The 27848-nt window shown below is 38.6% G+C and overlaps 1 protein-coding gene across 1 annotated transcript in view; it reads left to right on the forward strand.

The window, feature by feature from the left end:
• Window positions 1-27848, forward strand: part of LOC146697361 (transmembrane protein 132C) — a 300988-nt gene that overhangs the window by 74474 nt on the left and 198666 nt on the right. The window contains exons 2-3 of the mRNA XM_085476062.1: window positions 25726-26144; window positions 27022-27599. Coding sequence (XP_085332188.1) covers window positions 25726-26144; window positions 27022-27599 — 997 coding nt within the window. The remainder of the gene's footprint in view (window positions 1-25725; window positions 26145-27021; window positions 27600-27848) is intronic.

The following is a 27848-nucleotide window of genomic DNA, read 5'->3' on the forward strand; positions in this document are numbered from 1 at the left end:
TATTAAATCAAAACCTATCATGCTGAGAAATAAATTATTTTTAATTCAGTTTTTATTAAGAACACACCATAAAAAAAGAATTAATGAAACACAAAACCCCACTATAATCACTGAACAGAGCACAGTGCCAACATGCTTCAGTTCAGTAAGATAAAGTACAGAATCAGGAGTTTTTAATTTAAAGCAGTCACCAATGTTTCAGTATTTATAGGTAGAGTGAAGAGATGCTACATTATATGAGCATAGATGTTATATGGATAAAGGAATCCTTAAATAAATCAGTAAATCAAGAGATAGAAAGAATGTGGATAAGTAACAGCTAAGATGACTATATATCAAATGTGTATATGTATATATATATGTTTGTGTGTGTGTGTGTGTGTGCGTGTGTTTGTGTGTGTGTAGGCTGACCCACACTGCTGTTCTTCATCACTTGGTCATGCCTTCCCTATCTCAGTAGGATGCCGGGGGACCTGACCATGGAGCTATGCGTAATGAAAAAAAGCATTCAGCATTCAGTCAACATAAGAAGAAGTAGAACTTCGTAGATATTTGCTTTTCTTTTATACAGTCTGTCATGTCCATCATGTTAATTCACATGCCTTGTCAATAAATGAAGCCGTAATGTAAGAATAGCTCAAACTCTGTGCAGCCATTGAAAATCAGGATTAAAAGGAGACAACTTGCCAATGGGTGTTTGTTTTGAGTCTTAGCATTCTCTCCTTATTCTTCACTCAAGGGTGAGGGCTGTTTTCCTCTGGTCTTCACAGTAAGCCAGGACTGTGTAAGTTATCCAGGTGAGAGTCATGCAGGTTGGTTGCTGGAATATTTATATTGTAGCACTATTTATTAGTATATCATTCAAGCCTGTATTAAAGCACATACATTGCACTTGCTTTCTCTTTTTCTAACAATCATAAAAACTTTAAAGTACAGTATAGAAGCACACATATGAAAATCTTTTTAACGCACCTAATCCAACATACCTGCTACATAAAGACAATCACAACAACATGTGACAACAAACATTACAAAAATTACAATCAGGCCACATAATCAGGGTGACATGTATAAGCTAACAGCCTCACCTACTGCAACAATAACAAAAGGGTAACGGCGAGAGACCAAGAATGAAAACAAATTATGTATGGGATAATAGTAAGCAGCAGACTTACTATTATGTGCTGGGGAAAGGTTGAAGAATCGGCAAGTCTGTCTGTTCTGTCTCCCATAGATCACAATAATATTGTACATTAAGATGAACGTGGCATCAGTATCATAGAAATTCAACAGCAGTTCTTTAAGACTGTTTTCTTGACTTCTGTTTAAAGAACCTTGTTTAAATATGGGGCTCGTTTATGTCAACCTTCCTTTACTGTAGACAGTGTTTATTTTCATGGTTTTGTTCAAATTAGAATTATTATAAACAATTACTTGTTATATAAATAAATATGCATTATCCCTTCTATTAGATACTTAAATACCATATTACCACTGATATATTCAACATTACGCAAATGGAGCAAACATCATGTTTTATGGTAAATATGCCAATTAAGATTGTCATGCCATTATATTTCTCCTTAATGGTATTGTTATGAAAAATACTCAAATTAAAACAATGGAGATAGAGAAAAGAAATGTGTGAAAAAGAAGGAGGAAAAACTGAATAGATACATCCAAAGACAATGGATGGTTGATGAGAGAGAAGATTCAAAGATTGGTTTAAAAGTTGAATGGTACTATCGAGTACATAGGATGCTCAAATATGATAATAGTCATGAAGATAATTTGTATGTAATCCATACAGGGATACAAGGAGCTTAGAAGCCCAACTAACTGTGCTCTATTGATATATCAATAATTTCAAAGATAGCCTGGCTAATCTCTATTAGATTTTAATAATGTACAAGCCCTTTCTCCTACTTTCACACTTGCTTGCTGTGCATGTATACGGACACATCCGCCTATGGCTCAGCTAATTTTTGCCATTTTTATTCTTCTAAAATGAACAGAAGAATAAAAAATGAGTAAATTGGGGACATTAAATGGTCGATTTTAAAAGATTAATGTTAACGTGAACATGTTAGCCATGCAAAAAAAGACAAAAGGGTCAGCAAGACAGAATCTCAACATGTGACAGGCTAATGTGAGCTGTTAGTTCACACCTCTGCATAAACAGCTCGCACTTTGACACAGCTGTGTGCTTGATAGATGACCTTAGGTGAGATGATGATGAAGACTGAAGTGTCAACATGCAAGTTTGCAAGTGTCGACAAGTGAGTGTGCATCCATAATTTCACAGGGATGGAAAGATGAAAAAAAATGCATTTGTTAGTCAGCCACTTTGTTAATGTGTATTTTGAGTGGAAGTTAATATCTCTTAAAAGTTGATTGCTGAGTGCTGTGTGTGTGCGCTCCATGTAGAGTTGATCTGACTTGTCCAATTTTACTTCCAAAATTTAGGTGATGAACAATCTTGAAATGCCCACTAAAGACTTTTTTAAATCCTCCCCACCAAGAGAACAAAACAAAAAAGAAATAGTGGGGTTTTGAAATACTTTTAAGTAGGTGTGTGGATAGGTGTGGGTGATTTTGATGCAAGTGTGCATGAGTAGATGTGTTTGGATACAGCGATAAAAATAACTGCCGTTGTCAGAGTTAATTAAGTTTGTCCTCGTGTGGCTTCTGTAGCGATCGATGCTATAAGACAGAGAATGACTGATAAACAGGAATGTGAGACTGATGACAGCGGAGTGATGTGGGACAGAGAGGGACGAGTGCAGATAGAGAGAGGAAGGCAGATAAAGAGTCACCGTGAAACAACAGTGAAAACACGCCAGCAAAATTGAGAATAAATGAGGTAAAAACTGTGTGCATACACAGAGTGGAATCTCAGGGAGAGACGGAGAAGGAGGTAACTGTCAACTGTGTAATAATCCTCTGATTAGTACATCAGTCAGATTACTCACACTCCATTCCAGTAATTAACTGTTGAACATTAATCAGATTGGCAAAACCAGATTAGAGTTGTAAACAGATTAGTGGGGGATTACAAGAGCATGCTGCACAATAGTTGGAAGACAGGACATTTTTCACATTTTATTTTTTTGAGTCACAGCCAGTTTTGTCATTAGACGATTCTAATCTATGGTTCTAGAAAGGTGTTAATCAAAATACATGAGCTGCTTGATCTATAAAGTTAGAGTTCATGAATAATAAATGTGCATACAGTTGCATTGTACTTTTCTACATGAAAACTACAGTACTCTATATGAAACTAAAGGACTGTAATGGTATGTCAGTTTACATTTCATTACTTCAAATGGAAAAATGGATAAAGATATAAAAATACATACTTAAACATGAGATATTCTTGCGCCAGAGACAGAGGTTTGCATCTGGATGTCAGTTTGCAGTTATGGTTACATGAGTCCACTTTTTTCCTCTATTAAACCAGAACATGTTTGTTCAAATGCTGCCACTGCCCAAACACAACCAAACAAAGATGAAAAAGTCACCCGATGTTAATATTACACTGCCAAATTGTATATGTATATATAGTTTGGCTAAAAAATGTATTGTATGTGAACATGATACTAATTTGTTAAATATTGATATGACTTTTTGAATAGGCTACATTAACTATATGCATTTTTCTGTGTCTATAGAAAATGTAATCCAGTTACAGACACATTTCCAGCAAAAAAAAATGCTGTTGACATTCATTTGTATAGAAATGTAATTTTAAGAAAAAAGAGTTCAACAAAAAAATATCTACTACTACTAAAGCCATTGTCTAAAAATTGGATGTGTCAGTTACTTTGTTTGTCAAGGGATCTGAGAGGAAAATAAACTCATGCAGTGACTCAGGGACCCTTTTTTCCCGCTTTTTGAAAATCTTGTCTGTTCTGATAGAGAACCAGTTCCCCTTAGTTCAATTCCTTGGAATTGATAGTCTGCTTGCCTATCGATCCCGCTTATTGGTTCTCAGTGTATTAACAATCAGCTGATTTCATTTTGTCTGTCATAGGGGGAAATAAGCAGCGCAGTGAAGAGTCTACAGCGTGGATATGGAAATTTTATTCATATTTTACTACAAAAAAGAAAAGACTGCACTGGTAAAGTGGAAACTGCATCTAGGACATAAACAACCACATTATGATACTAATGTAAAGAGTAGTGTGATGTTCTCCTGGGAGTAATTAAGTGCATCACTTTTAAGAAAAGTGTTCTGTGTAATATATGTCCTTGTCCATCTGGTGGGTTAGGACAGAGGAGTAGCTATCTGTTTTCCAGTTCTAATGTTTTTTTCTCCTAGATTTCTGCCTACTGTAGCTGTAACACAGCAATTAATCCTCAACCTTTTAAATAAAGCTTTATTATAACGGGTGTAAGGAGTAGTGGCACTTTGCGGAAAGCAGAAATCAATGGGCTTCAATTACATGGCCACTGAATGCCCTGCACTGCAACAGGATATAACACTATGTATTGATTTACTTCAAAGGTACATGTGATTTTTTTTTTTTATTGCAAATGAAGTTGCATGGTGGTGTTGCTTAACTCATCTTCAGTATTGTTATGTAGTTCATGATTTTTTGCCCTTCCACCCCATCTTTACAAACCTTGTCACACCGAGGTTTGTGAAGAAACGGTTGTAAACTGTTTTGTACCAAGGAAAAGAAAATGTCAGATAATCAAATGGAAACTCAGTCACTTTTTGGTCAAATACAATATAAACTATTCTTTTTTTTTTTATATATAATTTAGTTGAAAACATACTTCATACAAAACATAACTGTTTCCTAAACCTAACTGTGTAGTCTTCAGTTTTTGTCTAAAAAAAAATATATATATATTTTTTATGTAAAATAGGTTTTGTGTGGAAGTAAATGCTCTTAGATGAAAAGCTTAAATTTATGCCACAGCCATCATTACTTCAGGGATGCCTTTATGCATTTACAAAACAGAATTTTGTGATCATGCCTCAGATCATATTGCAACAGTTTTCTGTCTCCAGACATGAAAAAACACAAGGATTATTGTGTTTATTTAAACACAAATAAATAAATGAAATGTTGGCACTAATTCTCAAACTGCTGTAATTCTGCGCTAGCTTGGAAATGATACGAGACTCCTGTGACTAAATCAAATTATCTGTGTTATTTTCAAACTCTGCCAGTTTGGAAATCCTGTTACTGTCTGGTTTTATTTTTAGATGAGAAAGTTAATGTTTAGAAACCAGTATAGATCAGACAGTCTGGAACGATATTTACTGAACATCCAGAGAACAATTTAGATGAAGAACCGTCATTAATCCTGGAACTGTATCATTCCCGTTGAAAACAACAACGCATATTTCTGACTGATTATGGGTGATGTTATCCACATTAAATTCACAGATGGTAAAGTTAAGTTATATTTTAAACATGTTCATTGCTGTTTATTGTTCCTCATTTGTCGTAGCAACATTACTCGTTTTCATTTGTATGTTTGCAGAATTTTGTTCATAAACCAGTTTTAGCTTTTTCGAAAAACCTGTAATGTCAGATAATATTGCTGGTAGACACATAAGGTTTGTGAAAGAACAAAGTTTCTTATCAATGGCAGCACAAAAGCTCAGATAAATGAACAAAGGAGGCTTTGGATAGCTGAGGATACTTCTCCTGATTAGAAGCTGCAGAGTCTGATTTCTTTTCATAGAAATCAGACTCTGCAGTCTTGGTCTGCACAAGACTGCAGTGATTAGTTTACTTCCTCATTCATCTGTCTTTGACCCTTTCTTTGTGTTTTTTTGATAAGAATGTAAAATATTTTGTTATACCAATGTTGAATTTTTATTTTGGGTTTTTTTTTCTATCATGAAAAGCAGTCCATATTTGTGTTATTGTTTTTTTATGATGCTAAGACATGTTTTTTTTTAATCATTTTTCCCCTTTCCCACCTTCACTTTTCTTCAGTTCGTCAGGTCATATCGTTGTCTTGCCATCATGCTTGTCCTTCCTTTTCTTTTCTTCCCCTCATTAACTGACATTCAGCTTACCCTCATTGTTGGTGTTCTCTTTTCCAAAGACCTCGACTCACCTTACCTCACTGCACACACACACACACTTACACAGAGAATGAGTGTGTGTGGGACTGCTAAGCAAATTTGGGACATTAAGATGTTTTTTTTTTCTATACAGAAAGTTAAGACAAGTTCAAGAGATTTATATTTCATTGATTTGCAAGTTTAACAAACAAACCTGTGCTTGCTGTTTGTTTTCTTCAAATTATGTTGTCTCTCCCGAGTTAGGGTTTGCCTAAGCTGCCAGTTAGACATGAGGCTAAACTGGTGGCTCCCCTAAAGTTATCTGTCAAGGTGGTTCTGTTGGGTGCTTCCCATGAAAAGGTCATATATGGCTTTCAAATGAATAAGCCTATTGTTGTATTTTTTTGAGAGGAACATGTAGTTCGCTTGTTGGTAAACCTCTTGGATGCTTTGTTGTGCCTTCGTTGCAGAATACAATGTCTAGTGTCTCCCATTCACACACCCCCACCCAAAATAACTGTTGGAAAAACTATTGACCTAGTTTGGAAAGTTCTGAAAGACACCAGATATAGCATGTTTTCAGAAACTTATGGAAGTTATGAACTTGTGGATTGCACAACACTGGTCACTATATTCTTCATTTCCGGTTAATACTTGTACAGCTGCTGTTATTGTGTATATATTTATTTATATTTCTTCATACATTCTTATATAGTTCTATATTGTGTATTTTGTTGTACAGTTATTTTATTCTCAACTTTAATTTATATATTTTATCTTATTCTTTCCCAGTTAAATTTACCCTTCATTCTAATTTGTGTTGTACAGTTATTTCATTTTTAACCTTAATTTATATTTTATTCCTTCCTAGTTAAATTTACCCTTTTTAATTTTTCATATTTATTTCCTATCTTATTCATAGCCTTTTCCTTTTTTGTTTTCTTTAGGTCACGAGCAGTTGTCCAAGCATTTCGCTACATATCGTACTGTGTATGACAGTGTACGTGACAAATAAAATTTGAATTTGAACTTGAATGAGACACTGAAAGTGTGTTTTAAAGTTAAGTACAACCATGGTTTATACACTATTTATACAAGCTTGGGCAACATGAAATGTTTGGACAGTTTTGAAGTCAGCCAGAGACTTTTATCTCCATTAAAATCCAAGGTGTGGACAACGATGCAGGTGAGCAGCAGGCTCAAGCGAGTGATGCAGATGAGCAGCAGCAGGCTGCTCACAGTGGTGCTGTTGACCACCAGCTCACCGTCAGTGATGCAGGCGAACAGTAGGGCATGAGTAGTTCTGGAAACAGCAACCACCAAATAGCATGGCAACAAACAGTGGAGGACACAACCAGCACCTGGCACCTCAAATAAATGTTGGCTGTTTGAGCTCCATAAATGTTGAAAATGAACATTTATTTAGATCAAATGGGATAAATGCTCAAAGATGACTCTTTGTCACAGTTCTCAGATATCATATCACAGTATGAGCATCAGGAGTCATGTTCCCTATAGGAAAACCATTACATTTTAAATGGGTCCTTTTGGAAGTCAAGACTTTTTCAATTTTGAACTCTATTTTAAATATGAAGGAGAGTAAATAAAGTAAGTAAACAAAAAGGCTTAAGTGTAAAGAAGATATTGACTAAATTCAGAAAAGAAAAATCACTGAAAGCTCCTCTAAAAGCACACATACAGTCACAAGGGTGAAGCACAGAAGGTAATATTCTCTTGGAAGGTTTTCACTGCCCTCTTTTTCTTCTTTCTCTGGTCTGTATGAAAATTTTGAGAGTAGAAAATGTAAATATCAGAACAGAAAGAGATGGAGAAAGGCAAGCAGGGCTAATAGATAATAAACGTACTGATGTGTTCCTTTCGCAGGAAACACACAGCTCAATAGACAATGAAGCCAAATCGGGAATAAGCTGGACAGGGCAGTTCTTTCTTAAGCAGAAAAAAATGTGTCTGTCTAAAACAAAAATATTCTTCTTCTGAGGATGCCCCTGGACTATGTCTACTGTGCTCTTTCTACTTATAATAGAGGGGATCTAGGACCTGATCAAGATTCATAGGCACATAACATTATTTTGCCTCCCAACCACACAGTACAATCTCTGTCATAAGCAGCAACTGTCTTGGTTTAAAATGGCATCCATGCTACTTCATGGAGTAAAAGGCCAAGCAAATCACAGGCTCCTTTTTATTCTAGACCTTACTGTCATAGACATTTCACCTACTTTGAGAACTATTTTTAAGAGACTGTTCTCAGTTCAATGATAATATTGGTGATGAACCTCTACTTTCTGCGATGTCTGGAGAAGCTGCTGGAAGAAGGTCTTCCTGATCTCCTTAATGAAGCCTTGGGGACTCATTCTGAAGGGGACCAATCTGTTTTATTATCATTGTCCATTTGTGCCACATGTAGGAGCAGGATGAGGAAGAAAATTTTTTTTATCTTTTCAAACACCTGAATTGTGTGCATTGTCAGAGGTGATGAAGAAGGCTCTGTACACTGTGGCTGTGCAAGTCTTCAACAAAAGCATCATTGGCTGGTGTCCAGGAGTCAAGGTGGTTAGGTGTGTTGGCGCTGTGTTTGTCTCCTAGGGGCAGCTGGAGGTCTCTGTACAAACCTCCCACAGAAAAAGGCAATGCACATCTCCATGGGAGAGTAGTGATTCATGTCTGTTGAAGCTACAAGCAAACGTGTGACACATATAGATTTAAAATAACAGTCCTTTTTTTTGCCTAGTCAGGCTAAGAAAACATTGCAGCAACTGTGGATTGGCTGTCCCTAACTAGCTAACCATTTTTTCTTTGCTACAGCAGTGCTTACTGGTTTAGCAGCTATATCAGAAGACAGTATTTGTACTTTTGGTCCAAAGTACTCTGCAACAGAACATAGGATGGTTTGTCTGATTAACTTTCTAATAGGCTGGGCTCACAGGAGCATCTGGGTCACTAGGAGAAATGAAATGATGGGGATAGCTATAAAAGCTGAACTTAGATTCAAGAGACTGATGGGTGCAAACCTTGACATTGAAGAATTTGTTTATGAATTTGTTTCTGTTATGTTGTGTGCAATGTAATTGGAGATAGACATAATTTGTTTTGTGCATATTTTTTCTTGTGTGCATGTCAGATAGTCGTTGGGTTTGGTAGTAGATTGTAATTAAGTTAAACTTTCCTCTTAGTTATGTTTGTAAATTGAAAAATGTAACCAATGATGGGTTTGTCAAAGGTCTGCTCTGCTCTCCTTTCCTCTCTTTTCTTCTCCAATCCACTCTTATCCTCTACTCTCCCTTGCTACTTTGTTCCTATTGGTCCATTAAGTCAGTTGATGCTGCAAGTCCTTTAGCTCTTTTATAAGCAGCTTTTACAAGTTGGCTCACTGACTGTGGACCACTGAAGGATAGAATTGAATGGCACCAAGGCCCAATGGATTTATCCCTTTCTTATATTCACAGCCAGAAGATCCTGGCCTGACACACACAGACGCTTTTCTTCATAGCTCTGTTTTGCTTGAAACAACTTTTACTTTATTTGTTTATCACGCTAACTGGCTTCCGTAATTTGGAAACTCTACAGGTGAAAAAACCAAATCAGTTTTGTATTATTGTACAGCTTGTTTCAAGTAAACAAAAGTAGAGATGGACCGATCCGATATTACGTATCGGTATCGGTCCGATACTGACCTAAATTACTGGATCGGATATCGGCGAGAAATAAAAAATGTAATCCGATCCATTAAATATCAAAAAAGCACCTCACAAAACTTGCGACATGGCGTAACTCGTCTCATAACCGTAGCACGTCGGAGCAGTGTGGTCACGTGATACAGCGGCTGTGTGTATTTGTAGTCTCGCTACCAAACCAGCATTTCATCTCCGAGGAAGTTATCCCAGAGAGAAGTAAAGCAAGTGTGTAAGTTCCTCTCTGAATGTTTGTAAAGCATTCCCACGTTAAGCTTAACAACTGATATATGGAGCAAGTGCCTCTCTCTCTCTCTCTCCTGCCGCTACTTCATGAAACTGCTTAATGATCAGCTGATCAGCTTTTCTGTCGCGACTCCGTCTCTCTTGTTTGTTTTTGGCCCACTTTGCACCAGAAAGAGGAAACCAGCGGCTGAACAACAGCAGCACGTTTAAGCTTGATAAGCTGTTGTTAGAATTCATTTAATATTACTTTCTACACCAGGATCTTTTTCTACGCAGCTGACGGCTGGTAACTGTGCAGGGGCGGATCTAGCAAAGTTTAGCCAAGGGGGCCGATAGGGCATTAACAGGGAAAAGGGGGCACAAAGACATACTTTTCTTTCTTATTCTCATTTAAAATGTCTAGCTTTTAATAAATAATTATCTGAATCTTACACCCAAAGTTTTAATCTGATGTAAAATGTATAGAAGTCCATTACTGTATATAGTAACTGTTAAGTCTAATATACCCTAGTAAGCTATAGTACTTTTTCCTTTGGGAAAGTACCATCTGTGCAGTCTGCAATTCTGTTGAAGAAAGATGTTGAATCTATTTAATTATTCTTGAAAAAATAATTTATTTCTGTGCATTTTTTTTTCACACTGCATCAAATTAAAGTTGATTACATCGATTAAGCATCACAAAGTGGAGGGTGGTTCCCTATTTTTTATTTTTTTTTGCTGGTAGTTTGCAACCCTATTAGTTAGGTTGCTTAATATTTCTGCTAAGTACTCTTTAAAATACCAGAATAGGAAGGATGGAGCAGGTTTAAGTTTATTAGATTGATCAGTGTTGCTGAACTATGAAATATTTTGGGCGCAGTGTACTTTTTACACACAGGTATAACAGAATAGCTTTAGTGCTGTTGTTTATTTAAACTTGACTATGAACTTATACAAAATGCAGCAAGATATTAAAAAACAGTTTTATTGATTAAAAAACACACTATATCGGATTCATATCGGTATCGGCAGATATCCAAATTCATGATATCGGTATCGGTATCGGACATAAAAAAGTGGTATCGTGCCATCTCTAAACAAAAGAACCACCAAAATGAACAGTTCATTTATCTGCTCGTATGCTATCTCTGCCACCTGTCTTAGAAGCTCATTACAGTAGCTCAGACAACTTTAAACCACACCATATCCTTGAATAAGCCTGGGTTTCCCACTGTGGTTGAATAAACCATTTGCTTTAATTTTTTATATCTGCTACTACAGACAAATACTTGCCACTGTTCAATAAGAAATGCCCATCTGAAATGAAATTGGTTGTTCAAAGCACACTGATCCACTGTGTATTTGGGAATTACTGTTTTACTGCCTGTTATTGATAAGTGTTTTTCAGTTTTTCCTGAAGGAAAGATGGCAGTCCATCTTCCCACTTGGAGAACATGCACACATTAACTTTATTAGAAAAAAATACTGTTCACATAAGGAGTCCATAGGCCCAATAAACATCGACCCAATGTACAGTGTATTTCCTAGATAATATTTATAATTTATTAACAGACATAGCATCTGGTAGTTTCGATACCTTGTGTGTGGGAATGTAAGTCAGAATGAGTCTTGGATTTCCTACATGCCTTTCCTCAATTGCCGTTGGTGCTGCTGACTTCCTTTCTAAGAGGTCCTTTCTTTATTTTCCTCAATTTCTCTTTTTCAGTTGTAGGGTGACCATTTGAAATTGCTCGTCACACCTTCCCGCTTCTTATTCCACACACTCACATTTACAGTGTGAAAGACAGAATATCCCCCCCCCCCCCCACGCCACACACACACACACACACCACCCATAGACCACCCCCAAATCAATCCACTGCCCACCTGCAACCAGCAGCCCCCACACCTTTCACACAAGCAGGCAAAAACCCACAAACATGCACAGAAAAATAAATTCTCTGGCATGACTGTCACAAAATTTACATTCACAATTCCCAAAGTCCTCTTCCCATCATCTTATCCATCCTTCACTGAATCTTTCATTCACTCAATCTCGCCCTGTTTCTCTTACTCCTCAAGGAGAGGCTGGCTGTACAGAGTGAAGGAAATTGATAAGGAAATTGGAGAAGGGTGACTGTGTAAGTATAGTGAGAGTGGAACATGCTTTATGAACATGGAAGAGAATGGTGGCTAAGTTGTATTTCAGTTCAACTTTGACCAGTCATCTACTGAGAACTGCAGATACCATGATAACCACAGCTTTCACAACAGTCAAATACACCCAAATACACCATGTAGACTTCACACAGTAGTATGTATAGTAGTACCTTATTAGTATTTGGAAAATAATATTCCCTGTTGTAAAACTAACAGAAAAAATGTAATAAGGCTTGGTTATGTTATGATGATTAACCCACATATGACAGAATCAGTCTTTCTCCTGCTATCTATCTCTTTTCTAACCTGAAGGCCATTTTATAGCTGCTGTTGTCTTCCTCCCTGGTAGTGCAAACTAAAGGTGACAATACAACTGCTGGACCTGTTTTGGTGTTATTTCAGCTTGTTATGCACCTCTCAATTTCTGGCTAAGGTGATGCAGTCTCATTGAAAGCACTGTTGTCCGTTTTTGCTGCTATTTCAATGTAACTAAACAAAGGCTCAGAGAATTACAGATTGTACAAAGGGAGATGTTATGACAGCTTGAAAAGATGCAATTTTGTTTGTAGAAAACCTGGAAAAAAATCTCCACAATTTCTTTGCTTCTGATTTCGGCTACTTCTCCTCCTACACCAGAGCTGATGTGGAGGTTTTGTCTGAGTGGTGACACATACTTCATGGAAATATTGCAGAATATTGTTTGGCAAGTTCTCACCACTGACATAAATGCTATGATGACATCAGTGCATAAGACTTGACCAATGCAGTGACCATAAGTAGGCCATAAAACATTGTATTGGCTATTTCACAGCCATCTGATATCACGCCAAAGCTTAAAATGGACACGCATGCTGAAGTTTCAGTACCAGCAGGGGGAGATAATATATTTAAATCCAAGAAGTCGTTAGGGACCAAGGAACGTATTAAGTACATTCCAGGATTCTTAATCGCTAGAAACTAATAAATACAGTATATATATTTATATGTAAATGTGTTAGCAATGTCTGTTTAAATGCTTACCCGTGATTTTTTTTTAAATGTTGGCTTGATATAAAATATCTCCGTCTGTTGGTCCTGCAGTTTACTACAATGTCTGCATGCATGTCCATTTCGCGCTCCAGAGAGGCAAAGTGTGAAATGGACAAGTTGGACCGACGTTTTGTCATGATACTGGATTGTTTACAGAAGTATCTGAGAAGTAGTCCCTGGAAAAAGCTTGGAAAAGGACAGATCCCTTCAAAAAAGTAAAGGCGATTGGTTGAACCTTCTGTTTATTTATGTAAACTAACTTTTTTTGTTACTGTGAATTGGCTGCATATCTTAAAGCCTGGCAAGATGAATTCTATTATAATCTTATACTATGGATCTTGTGAGAATGTCTATAAAAAGGGCTAATGACAAAGACAGAGGAACATGAAAACAAACTGAGGAGAGGAGAAAAGTGATGCTGGGAGGTATACAGGATTAAAAAAAAGTAAGCAAATAAAAAAGAAGCAGGCAGAAAGTGAAAGGGGGTTACTGGATCCAAGCAAGTTGGATGGAAGGGTAGGGAAAGGGATTAGTGGTGGTGGAAAGAGATAGTAGTCAGACCATACCTGGGGAAATGTGACTCCACTGATCCTATGACAGGGACATCAATCAACAGGTGGTGTGCATGGGTGTGTTTGAAAATTGTGGGGTAGACAAATTCAGCAAACACACCAACGGGCAAGGACAAACTGAAAGGTAACTTAATCACAATAAAAAAGAGGGTGGACTGAAGCAATAATTCAAGGCAGGAATATGACTCTATCCACGACCACCTTGTTCATGTAAAAAACAGTGTTTGGGGTAGCCTGCTACCTGTGGTAGGCTAATACTATGTGTAGATGTTGAGGGTGTGGGCACCTATGACCATCTTGAAGGAAAGATATCCAAACTGCAAAATACAAAAACATTTGATTGACCAACAACCCCACAATATTGTGTTTTAAAGGTGTTTGTTTCTATGGGTACACCTGCAAAAACAATCAGTACAACTACAAATGGACAAGTTAGGACAGCAGCCTGCACTTTAAAAAAAAATGAATGACTTTCAAAGTTATCACAATAGTTTAATTGATTATCTTTCCATTTAAACATTTGCATATAGCAATATTATTTTTTAAAAATAATATTGTGTATGCTGGCTAGTCTTTTTGAGTGATCTGGGACATCCATCCATCTTTCCTTCCTTCCTTTTCCACTTTTCTGGGGCTGGGTTGTGGTGGCAGTAGTCTAAGCTGAGAAGTCCAGACCTTGCTCTCCCTGGGCATCTCCTCCAGCTTGTCTGGGGGAACACCAAGGCGTTCCCAGGCCAGCCAAGAGATAGAATTTCTCCAGCATGTCCTGGATGGGCCTCCTACCGGTGGGACATACCTGGAACACCTCACCCAGGAGACACCCAAGAGGCATCCTTGTCAGATGTCCGAACCACCTCAACTGGCTCCTTTCGATGTAGAGGAGCAGGGTTAGGGGGCTCTACTCTGAGCCCCTCCTGGACAGCTGAACTCCTTTCCCTATCTCTAAGGGAGAAGCCAGCCACTCTTTGGAAAAAAACTCGCTTTTGCTTCTTGTATCTGTGATCTCAATCTTTTGGTCACTACCTAAAGCTACCCAAAGGGGTGTAGATCAACCGGTAAACTGTGAGCTTCGCTTTAACCCTCAGCTCTCGCTTCACCACAACAGACCTGTACAGCACCCACATCACTGCAGCCGCAGCACCAATCCGTCTGTTGATCTCCTGCTCCATTCTCCCCTCACTTGTGAACAAGACTCCGAGATACTAAATCTCCTCCTCTTGGGGCAGTAACTCATCCCTGACCCAGAGTGGGCACTCCACCCTTTACCAGCTGAGGACCATCGCCACAGACTTGGAGGTGCTGATTCAAATCTGGTACCTGAAAGCATAAATTGCATCTACACCTCATCATCTATCCCTCTCATCAATCCCTGTCTTCTGACTGTTTCTTTTGCTCTGCACAAATCTTATCCGTAGAAATGCAGAAATGCATTGCTAAGATACTCCAATAGTTGCCAGAAAGTGAAAGTCACACCTAATGCATAAGTTCTATAGACTTAATCCTGTTTGACATATTATCACTAAACACTTTGCAGGTCAAAAAGACTCTCAGGCCATAAGAAAAGGAAGTCCACTCCAATAACTAAACTTGTCACATTAGGATAAATTCCAGCTTTTAACATTACTTGGGTCTGGCATTGAGCACATTTAGACATAGTTTAAACCACTCAAAATGAGAACTTCAAAAACAGAAAAATCATCTGTTGTATAAGTGTGAGGCAACTGACCTGAAATAATATCTTGTTTTTCTGCAGGACAAGCGACAAGAGTTTCGATGCCTAAACAAAACAGTAACTAAAAACAAAAGCCCTTTAAATCTAGTTCTATACTTAAAGAAAAGTAAATTAAAGTGCATGCTAGTAAAGCACATCAGAGATGCAAAAACCCAAGGGCAATTTATTGAAGTTAACTGACGATCCAAATTCCCAACTAGTAAAAGTTTTATTAGATCCTTTGGCTTTGGAGGGGTCTTTCTACAGCTTTTTACAACTAATACTACAGCCCTGTTTTATAATATATGGTTTGTCTTCCAGATCCAGTTCAGATAGTCAGAATTTCCTTAGGGATTATTAAAGTATTCTGATTCTGATGACATCATCAGAGATTATTTCTTGGCCATTGTTTCTCCACAGCCACAGAAGACCTTTTACAACTTTTCACATGTCGATCAGTTGTGCCTATGACAATTACAGCTACATTAACCATTACAACCAATGGAGTTCCCCTAGAAGATTAAAAGTATCATTAATACTAGCGATAAGAGATCACGCAGGACAGTATAAGGAGGGACAGACAGCAAGAGAAAAAGAGATAGAGAGACCACCAAAATAAACTCTATGCTCATGATGAATGGGCTGCTCAGAAATAGAAAACTCATCCCTCTCTCATCCCCTCCATCCTCGTTCTCCCTGTTATCTCTTCTCCTTAACCACTCTTTCCTTCCTTTCTTCCATAATTCACACCATCTCTATTTATCTCGCTGTATGTGTCTGCAGCTCTTTCAGTCTCCGTATTTCTTTCCGTCTCACTCTCTCAGATAGTGTGCCATCTGTGTGATCAATGGAGTTCATTCTTTTCAAAAAATTCTACCATGATAGATTTTCTTTCCCGTGTTGTGTCTGCACTGAATGAAGCAAAAGCAACCTGATGTTTTGATGCTTTTATCAAACACTTAAATTTGGACATTTGGTGGATTTTAACAATTCCAAAATATGTAACTGCTTTATTAGAAATATTAACGTTTTAATAAAATCACAACTACTTTGCTAGCCATGCCTAAAAATTTATAACGTATACTTTTTTGTTTAAGTCTAGAACAAAAAGAGACAAAAGCACACACACGATAACAACAATGGTAAGACTGGCAAAGAGGAACAGAAGATTGAGACCATAGAGGGAACTTGACAGAATTAGTTGGCTGATGACTGTCACACATGAATGGAAATTGCAAGTAACGGTAATTGGGTAGCATGGTTTTCTCCTGTGGTCACAAGACAAGAATCCTATCAGCTTTTCAATAGTATTTTAATTTTGCCACCAGAGAATACAAAGTACTACATCTACTACTACATCATACATTGTAACCCTAAGAGTTGTTACAGGATAGAAAATTGAAGCAATTAAATCAGGGAATTGCAGCATTGACGGATTTCACAAGTGATGCTGGCTGCATCACAGAGTGTATATCACATTCTGTGAAAATACCATCTTACCAGCTAACACTGTATGCTGTTTTGTGAACAACAAACCGCAGATTGCTAGTGACCTGAAAGAACTACTTAATATAAAAAAGAAAGAAAAAGGGGGGAAAAAGCCTCAAGGTCTGGGGACAGAAAAGAACTGAAAAGGGTGTAGAATGACCTAAGGGTGAAACGGAGGAAATGCAAAAACTCCTACAGGTGGAGGCTGGAGGGCAAACTTTAGCAGAACAACATGAAGGGTATGTGGAGTGGAATTAATAAAATCATTGGGTTCAAGTGGACAGAGAGACGAGCACGGGCAGCCTGGAGAGAGCAAATGAGCTAAACAATATCTTCAGCAAGTTTAGTTCAAAGGCCTGTGCTGCCTCCTCCATCACACACACACTAAGTTCCACACAACCCCCCAATACCTTCCATTATTTACCTTTCTCTTTTGCTTACCCCCAAGAGATCTTACCCACGTGTGATAAACCACCTCCTACTTGACTTTGACTTCTAGTGAGGTTGCAAGACATCTGGAGAAACTACATCAGGACAAGGGGCTCTAAGGGCCTGTGCTAGCTGTCTGTCTGTGATTCACATTTGCATCCTGTCTGCAACCTGAAGCAGGAGAAGATACCAGTGTTTTGGAAAACGTCATGTTAGAAACTGAGACCTCAGCGGTACAGTCACACTCATGAGAGTCATAAGCTCACAAGCAGGAAAAACTGTGATTGGAGAACATGTAAAGGGGCGACCAACCAACCACCAAAGTGACTCTGATAGTTCAAGATGGCAATAAAACAGCAATAGACTCAGAATGCTATCAGCTTGCAGTCAAATTGGGTCAAATTGGCAGGCAAAAAAATCAGTGTAATCACCAGGTAAACACCGATCTTTCTTAGTCACAAAGAGGTTGCCATCCTAGTTTTGCTGTAGTGTTACTGAACCATTAACAACTATTGACCAGGTGCCATCACATGACATCTGATTAAGGTGCTGGAGAGACTAGTTTGAGTTATTTTGAAATTGCAGGTGAAAACATCTCCAGTTAACAAATAGACCAAATCTGTAAATGGATGACACATTAATCTACATGCTGCAGAGAGCATGCTCCTATTTTGGTAGTACCAGCTGCTTTGTGAAGATCAGGTGCATTTAACACCATTCAGCCAGCTACTGAGCGAGAACCTACAGGAAATGGCAGTAAACACATCCGCCATCTCGTGGATTACAGAGTACCTGACAGACAGGCCATAGTATGCGAGGCAGTCCTCTTTCTGACTTGGTGATGTGCTCCACAGGAAGATGTGCTGTCTATTTGTGTTCACCTTTTTACACCTCAGACTGAGATGTAAGAGGTACTGAAGCGGACATCCTTCAATGTGTACAGCAATGTTGGCAATTTTCTACCAGTCAGTTATGGGGTACATAGCGTTATTTAGAATCATTCTTGTAGAATAAGTCAATGAATTTGTAAATGTGTGTTTTGAGTGGTCAGTAAGTAGAAGCCAGTCCAGTCCATTCCATAGTAAATCAGGAACAACATTTTAAAACAATTTGACACATTCTGCTTTGGCAGTGAATGGCAACCCTGAATCACATCAGATACATAAAGATGGATTATGCATCTCAAAATGTTTTCATATTAAAGTTCTCCCTCCATTTTTATGTATAACAATTTACTTTAATATACACTCTAGCCTTTTACTAAGCTGTCTAAACATTCATCATTCATCCACACAGTAACCGGCACTTTTTTAAACAAGGCTGACAATGAAAGATAGTCTTTGTGTGCATGTATGCCTGTGTGTGTTTATGTGTGCACCTCTCTCTAATTAAATTTAAGAATCAGACTCAATATTTAACCAACACAATATCGGGCACTGCTGATAACATTGTCAAATCTTGGTATCTGTCCTTTTCACTCATACCCATCTGGCTTTTCTCTTGCTCTCTTTCTTTCTTTCTTTCTTTCTTTCTTTCTTTCTTTCTTTCTTTCTTTCTTTCTTTCTTTCTTTCTTTCTTTCTTTCTTTCTTTCTTTCTTTCTCGCTTTTCCTGCCCTACACGCTTCACTGTGTTTTGATTACTGGCTGAATTTGTGTCTTTGTACTTGGAAATAGAGCAGGATGGGCATTTTGAGAGGGGGAAGAAGGATCACAGATGGGCCTTGTCAAATCTCTGTACATCTGGCCTTCTCCCTGGCCAGTTTTCTACACAGAGAGACACAGAATGATCTATACTAATATTTCATGACCATTTTTTTAATCATGATCATGCATGTACAAAGATGAATAAGGGACAGGGATAGTTCTGAATGTCATATAAACACATACGCATAGTTAACCATGCATGCCCATGAATGAAACACGCACACTCGAGTGCTCATAAATACACACACACACAAAGACAAACTGTGCAGCAGGACACAGTGGGTATGGACTCCTGTTGTGGTTTATGGTTGCCAAATAATGATGGCAGGGAATCAGGATCATGCCAGGTTTAAAGGTAGCCAATAGCATGTCAGTATAAGGATGACAGAGGGCCAACTCTGACTTGTTGTATAGCGCCACCAATTGATGGTGTGTCTCTTTCCACTGAAAGCCCTTTTTATAGCAATGCATCTTTAAAAAATATATAGATTTCCTGTATTTTGGCATTTATTTAATTTGTAACTCGGGTTTATTAAATTGCCCCCAAAGCTGTGTTTTTTGGGGTGCAAGGCTGCTACCAATCACATTGCAATCAAACATTGATCAGTGCAACAGTGCAAATAGGACAATATTACATTAATATGCAAAGGAACTTTTTTTCCCCCAATTTGTTTCTCATATTTTGATGATGTTAATGACTCCATCCAAGGGTCAACTTTTGTCTGCATGAAAACGCTCTGCATGCACGTATGTTTATCAGCTGTCCAAGGTCCCTTTCCTAGATTGGGACATATGCTTCATAGAGTCCTGTGGACACACACACACACACACACACACGACATACATGCAGCAATATGCACCTCAAAGGTACTCATAATGATAGAATAAGAATAAAGAAAAAGGAAACCTGGAGCTTACTAAGAAAATGTACTGATTATATGACCACATGACCTATCTGCCAGACATGATTATTTCGAGCTATATCAGAAAACCAACTGCAGGTACATTTCAAAGGAGCTTCTTTCCGCCAATGACTCTCAACCTCCAAGAATAATAGGTATCAAAATATGAAGTGCTTATCTCCATGCTGCAGCCATAAATCTGCATAATGTGGCATAATGTTGATCTCTAATACTACATGAAGTTTCATATCAAGTAATAAATATGACATCACCTTCATAGGTTATTTTTTATGGAATAAACCAAAGCACTGAAGATCAATGAAATAAGTATTTTTACATATTCTAAAAGCCGCTTACATTACACAGCCAACGACTCAAGACTGAATAGGTCAAATCTCCTGCATTATTTGTGATATATTGAAGAAAAAGGTGTTGGGTAAGCAATAAAGTTCTATATTCGACAAAGTTTGCAGGGTTAGGGCAGTTTTCCGACTTTCTCCTTTCCATGTACGTTTGAAACAGTTCTGCCAGAAACCTCTGCTACTCTTCTGTACTCTCAAGAAATAAAGCATTTTACTGTACCTTTAGTGGTACTAAGGCGTATCTGTGGGTACGTACCATCTATGGTACTGCAAATGTACTCTCAACAAGAGTCTTAAGCCTAAAGAGACCCACCTTTAACCTCTGGTGATACCTAATGTATTGGTGCAAGATCTGACTTTTTGTTTTTGTTTTTGTTTTTTAAAAGGTAAAAAAAGAAACTGGGTACCCACTAATTTGTATGATATATTTAATTTTTATATTTTTGTATATTTAAGGACAGAATTTCTAGGTGAAGTCAAGTGGCAGAAGGCTTCCACTTGGGAATCTGCTTTTCACAGATGATGTGGTTCTGTTGGCTTCATCAGGTGGTGGCCTCCACCTTGCACTAGAGTGTTTTACAGCTGAGTGTGAAGCAGCAGGAAGGAGAATCAGCACCTCCAAGTCTGTGGCCATGGTCCTCAGCCTAAAACTTCAGGGTCAGGGATGAGTTATTGCCTCAAGTAGAAGAGATTAAGTATCTTGGGGCCTTATTCATGAGTGAGGGGATCATGGGAGTGGGACATCAACAGATGGATTGGTGCTGTGGCTGTGGTGACGCAGACACTGTACCAGTCCATCATAGATGTCAATCTTCTCACCTATGGTTAGTGACCGAAAGAAAGAGGTTATAAACTCATTTTCCCCCAAAAATGAGTTTTTTGGAAGGGTGGTTGGTCTTTCCTTTAGAGAAAGGCCAACTGGGATAGATGTCCCAGTGGGAGGAGGCCCTGGGGCAGACACAGGGCATACTGAAGAGATTATATCTCTCAGTTGGCCTGTGAATGCATTGGCATCCCCCAGACAAGCTGGAGTAGGTGGCCGGGGAAAGGGAAGTCTGGGCTTCTCTGCCCCCAAGACCCGGCAGCAGATAAGCAGAATAAAATGGATAGATATTTTAATTTTATGTTTTATTTTGTAAAATAAGCAAAGGAAAGTGGAGAAATTTGTGTTTGGCTGATTATTTTTATGTTGTAACAGTACCTCTTGGCAGTATACCATCAGACATTAGGTGCTTGGTGACAAGCACGCCACATTTGCCTGACTTGGTATTGTGCAAAATGAAGTTGCAGCATTATTTGGAGTGAGCCTTAGAATCATCTCCAAATTTAAGGGGATATACAGTGGGGCAAAAAAGTATTTAGTCAGCCACCGATTGTGCAAGTTCCCCCACTTAAAATGATGACAGAGGTCAGTAATTTGCACCAGAGGTACACTTCAACTGTGAGAGACAGAATGTGAAAAAAAAATCCATGAATTCACATGGTAGGATTTGTAAAGAATTTATTCGTAAATCAGGGTGGAAAATAAGTATTTGGTCAATAACAAAAATACAACTCAATACTTTGTAACATAACCTTTGTTGGCAATAACAGAGGTCAAACGTTTACTATAGGTCTTTACCAGGTTTGCACACACAGTAGCTGGTATTTTGGCCCATTCCTCCATGCAGATCTTCTCGAGAGCAGTGATGTTTTGGGGCTGTCGCCGAGCAACACGGACTTTCAACTCCCGCCACAGATTTTCTATGGGGTTGAGGTCTGGAGACTGGCTAAACCACTCCAGGACTTTCAAATGCTTCTTACGGAGCCACTCCTTTGTTGCCCGGGCGGTGTGTTTTGGATCATTGTCATGTTGGAAGACCCAGCCTCGTTTCATCTTCAAAGTTCTCACTGATGGAAGGAGGTTTTGGCTCAAAATCTCACGATACATGGCCCCATTCATTCTGTCCTTAACACGGATCAGTCGTCCTGTCCCCTTGGCAGAAAAACAGCCCCATAGCATGATGTTTCCACCCCCATGCTTCACAGTAGGTATGGTGTTCTTGGGATGCAACTCGGTATTCTTCTTCCTCCAAACACGACGAGTTGAGTTTATACCAAAAAGTTTTACTTTGGTTTCATCTGACCACATGACATTCTCCCAATCCTCTGCTGTATCATCCATGTGCTCTCTGGCAAACTTCAGACGGGCCTGGACATGCACTGGCTTCAGCAGCGGAACACGTCTGGCACTGCGGGATTTGATTCCCTGCCGTTGTAGTGTGTTACTGATGGTGACCTTTGTTACTTTGGTCCCAGCTCTCTGCAGGTCATTCACCAGGTCCCCCCGTGTGGTTCTGGGATCTTTGCTCACCATTCTCATGATCATTTTGACCCCACGGGATGAGATCTTGCGTGGAGCCCCAGATCGAGGGAGACTATCAGTGGTCTTGTATGTCTTCCATTTTCTGATGATTGCTCCCACAGTTGATTTTTTCACACCAAGCTGCTTGCCTATTGTAGATTCACTCTTCCCAGTCTGGTGCAGGTCTACAATACTTTTCCTGGTGTCCTTCGAAAGCTCTTTGGTCTTGGCCATGGCGGAGTTTGGAGTCTGACTGTTTGAGGCTGTGGACAGGTGTCTTTTATACAGATGATGAGTTCAAACAGGTGCCATTCATACAGGTAATGAGTGGGGGACAGAAAAGCTTCTTACAGAAGACGTTACAGGTCTGTGAGAGCCAGAGATTTTCCTTGTTTGAGGTGACCAAATACTTATTTTCCACCCTGATTTACGAATAAATTCTTTACAAATCCTACCATGTGGATTCATGGATTTTTTTTTCACATTCTGTCTCTCACAGTTGAAGTGTACCTCTGGTGCAAATTACTGACCTCTGTCATCATTTTAAGTGGGGGAACTTGCACAATCGGTGGCTGACTAAATACTTTTTTGCCCCACTGTAAACAGACTTTTCAGTAGTATAATATTCATTGCCAAGAAGCACTGTTACATCAACAAAATAATCAGTTTGCAGATTTTACTGCTTTGTTGCTTTACATTCCTTATGTTACTTTGCTAAGTTAATTTTATATATAATTATATCTATTTGTTTTTAATTTTATCCAGTCATCTACCTGACTTGCATATTAATAACAATTTCCAGTCTTACCCACTATTCAATCCACAATTAATTCCACATGCCTGAAGGGAGGAAACGCTGGAGGCACAGTGAGAAAACATGGCACCATCATCAGATGAAGAATAAAGAGAGTAACCAATAGAGGGTAGATTTTTAGGGACAGAACTTCAGTTTGAGATTGTACAGTAATACAAAGTCATAACCATTATGAATTTGAGAAAAAGTTATAGTTTTAGAATTATTTTTCTCTACAGATTTTAATTTGGTAGCAGCCATATTAAGCTTCACTCCAAAGCTTTAGTGATACAGAAAAGTATCCATCTGTTCTAAACTGACCTGATACAAGATTTTGTGGTGAAGTGTAATGTAAAGCATATTAGCATCTTCAATCAGTCAAATGCTTTGTCTGCTCATTTTTCCAGAAATGTTTCAGTTTTTGTCTTTATCATTTTTTTATTTTTCTCTTTTCTTGTGTTTAGTCATCTTCCTCTACTTCAGTCTTCTTCCCTTTATTCTATTGCTCTCTTACTGTTCTCTTTTCCCTCTGCTTGTCTCTCTCCCTTTGAATTGTTCCCTATGTGCCCACGCACCATAACCAAACCAGCCTGCTTATTCATGTTTCACTGAGGTATCACTTTATTTCTGTGCTATTATTTTTTCTGTGTAGTCGCCTCGGTATGACTTGCCCCAGACAGCGCTACGCTGTCCCACCCTCATTATATTTTCACACTTCGCTTCCCTAGGACACAAAATGCACACACATTTCCACACACACCAAATGCATTATGTGTGTCTTTTGTTTATGCCAGCTTGGGTTCAATGGAAATCCATCTGTGTGTGGGTTTTTTTTGTTTTTTTGTACGTGTGTATAGGGAAATGTAATAATTTATTCTTTTTTTGGTGTTTTTACCATAGTAGGTTGCCTTGTAGGTTATTCATTCATGATAGTTTCCACAGTATGCTTATTGTTATCATCAGGACCTGCCATCACTACAAAAACACTGCACTATAGGCATAAAACTTTTGTAAGTAGGTTCAAATTTTTTTTTTAATTATCTTTTAAAAATGGATAAACATTAGTATATATTGATAGCAAATCAAACGTAACTTTTATTTTACATATATTGCTAACCTGCCAAAGCTTAGCTTAAACAGACAATAAAACACACTGCTGTCACCCTACTCAATCCTGCTAAATCCGAATTGATGGAAAGAAGGAGGCACCTTTCTTAAAGTGTGCAATATCCACTTTACACCAGAAATAAATAATAAGAATCACAGAATATAGTGAAATTAAAATATTTTGAAATACCCTGTACAGTATAAGCAAAACTATTTTAACATTTGGTGAAAAAGTTCTTTTGTAGTAAGCAGCTGGTAAGCAGGTGTTTACCAAAATAAGTTTCCAGGGCATTACGTGCATACATCTGAATCTCTGGCAACATTTATGGTACTGTAACCGAAGACCAAAGCTAGCTTAAAAAAAGAACCATTCTCTTCCTTGACTTTACTAAGCTGTAACATAATGAAATATTTATGGTGGGGGCATTTAGCTTCACAATTAAACAGGTTACAGTAAGTGATCAATTCTGTGCTTCAGTGCATTCCCAACAGTGCTTTCATCAGAATTCCTTGCCCTCTTTGGAACTGAGATACTGCATCAAAACCACAGTAATCTGAGGCTACAAACTCCCAATGTTTATGAAATGTCTGGCAAATATGCTGGAAGATGGATAAAAATTGAATGTAAATATATGGAAATAAACTGCAAAGGAGCAATATGTCATTTTTGATATATGCCTGTGTAAGGCCTTTAGAATAGGGATGAAAAACAGCGATGCATTAATGTAACCTGTGATGCTCAGTCTAACACTAATATATAAAACTGTGAGCTAATGTGTTCGCACATATTTTGCCTTGTAAAGAAACTATAGAGAAATACAGTGTATTTTGATCTGTGTTGGTGGTTTTTAACACGTATGATTTATTTAGAAAAGCTAATTGATGTGTGCATATGTTTATATCAGTATATGTAAAAATGAATAGATAACACAGCCCAGTCAGCCTTGCATTTAAATACTTGAATTTATGTTGGCAGATGATTAGCTGCTTTGGATTTCTGTAAAAACTGAGGCTGTAAACAGTAAACATTAGATATTTGTTTAATGAAAGGAGTGTTTTTATAATTCTAATGTTGTTAATTATTTTCTTTTCATTTTTCTTGTCTCCATCCTTTTTCTCTTATGCTTTTTTCTCCTTATTTCTCATTTTCCTCATTTATCACCCATCTCTCATCAGTGTCTGACAGCCCCTCAGTAGCAGCAGGCGGTGGACCAGGCGGAGGGCCGGACATCTCCCAGTCCCACTTCTCCTCCTCTCTTCCCACCTACCTCCCTGTCCAATGCCAACTAAGTGGTGCTGATTCCGCCTTCTTCCTGCGAGAAGCCAATCAGGAGGTTATGCGAAATGGCAGCCTATCATCACGGACTGAGCCATTCTTTCTCCACCAGCTAGAACCAGGCATTTCTGCCCCACACTCTCTGCCAAGTGTAAACTGCAGTTATGGAAATCTGAGCACTGAGCAGCCAATCCCTGTGGAATTGCTTCAAGGTCCACCACCACACCTGCTCCTTTCAACAAACTGTGTGACGTTGAACTGGAAGGTCAAAGGTCAGGTAGTTGTGCCTAAAGTGGGATCAACAAGGCCCTGGATACAGGTATTGTATTGTTTTATATTGTTTATATGTTTTTTCAAACATATACTGACTTAACTTTGAGGCTTCACATACAATACACTTACCCATTCAAGAATCAAGAAGCACTAGTTACATCATTTGGTAATTTATTTACCTGTATGTGCTTGCATTCAGCTTTATTTAATACTTAAAAATTGATTCAATTTATTATTCAATGAAAACAATGTAAATGCACCTGCTCTTAGAGACATGTTTTTTTTTTTATCCTGTTAAACCTGCTTCAAATTTTTTGGCCACTAGGGGTGGTAGGGAGTAAAGTTGAACTAGAAAGCATCTCAGCAAACACATGTTTGCATATTTGGGAGAAAGGAAGGATATTAGTATTTATCATATTTATATCCATCTGATTGGAGAAGCTCCCATATTCAATTTCTGTCCTCTCTGTTATGGTTTCCTCAAATTCTGAAAGGAAACAGTACAGTTCTGTAGCAGCTAAATACTCCATTATGTTCATAGGCTAGTTGCCCATTTTTTGTGCCATACAGCAGGGAAATGTAAGAGCAGTGAGAGTAAGCCAAAACAATAAAGCTGTGGTTCAGAAAATTAAACCAATGAGCTGTAAAGCTAAGAGGCTGCAGAGTCAGGTGATAATTCTTTATCACTTTATCACCAGGAGAAATACCCTTTACACACAGTAATTTGGTCCAGTGCTTATACAACATAAAAACATTAAGTTGCCCAGCTTTAATGAATAGACGAATATCTGAGATCTGTAAATGACAGGGAAGAAAATGGTTTTATAAAACAGAGAGACAGATAACTTATAGTCTTTGATTGCGTCTTACTAGCTGTCCAGATTTTTCCATTATGACATTGTAGGCTTTTGTTTCTTCTTCAGGTATTATTTTACCTGGTAGGGCGGCGTTGGGATGAGCCTGAACCACCTCCATCATCCCTCCTCCCATGCATCAGGGCCTTGGCCATCCGTGACACTAGTGAAGCAGCACCCTCGGCAGGCTGCCGACTCATGGGACCATCTGGTATCTGTGTTGTCCGTCTGGAGATTCCCCCAGCTTGGTTTACACCACCACAAGTGAGAAAGAGACCTCCTGAAGTGGCGCTACCATCAGTGGATGTGTATTACTCAATTATACCAGTGGAAGGTGCTGGTCAAGAGTGTCCCTCCACTGTTAATGAGCCATGGAAAGCTCCAAGTGCAAACCCTGGGCCACATGGTGGTCTGGCTATGGGCCTTGGGGGGCAGTGGAGCACCCTAGTGGATGAAGGTCTTCAAGACATGCTGAAAGTTGGTTCTGTTGCAATGAGCATGGGCCCTGTTTCTGCCAAAGGAGAAAGACTACAATTAGATGACAATGTGGAAGTTTTGGAGCCTCCCAGTCCTGTTCGGCTTGGCAGAACAGTGGCTTTTGCCATCTACATGAAGACAACTTCAAATACGGAACAGTTTACATTGAGGTGGGAATGCATACTTTCACTTTATCGTCTGGCTTCGTTTTTATTTGTCATTCTGATATGCATTTCAGTTTCACTCTGGTTCTTTTTCTGTCATCTTCACTTATTTCTTTCCTTCCCATCCGCTCTCTCTCTTCTTTCAACACCGCCGCCTCCCGAGGTTGATGGCTGTCACCTTTGTGTACTCAGCCTCTTTCAGGAGCCAGCAATGCAAATAACAACTTCATGAATATTCATGTGTGAGCCAAGGAG

The sequence above is a fragment of the Copadichromis virginalis genome, linkage group LG12, assembly GCF_057382275.1.
Source record: "Copadichromis virginalis isolate Kocher_CV1m ecotype Utaka linkage group LG12, C_Virginalis_male_GT1.1, whole genome shotgun sequence".
Classification (NCBI taxonomy): Eukaryota; Metazoa; Chordata; class Actinopteri; order Cichliformes; family Cichlidae; genus Copadichromis; species Copadichromis virginalis.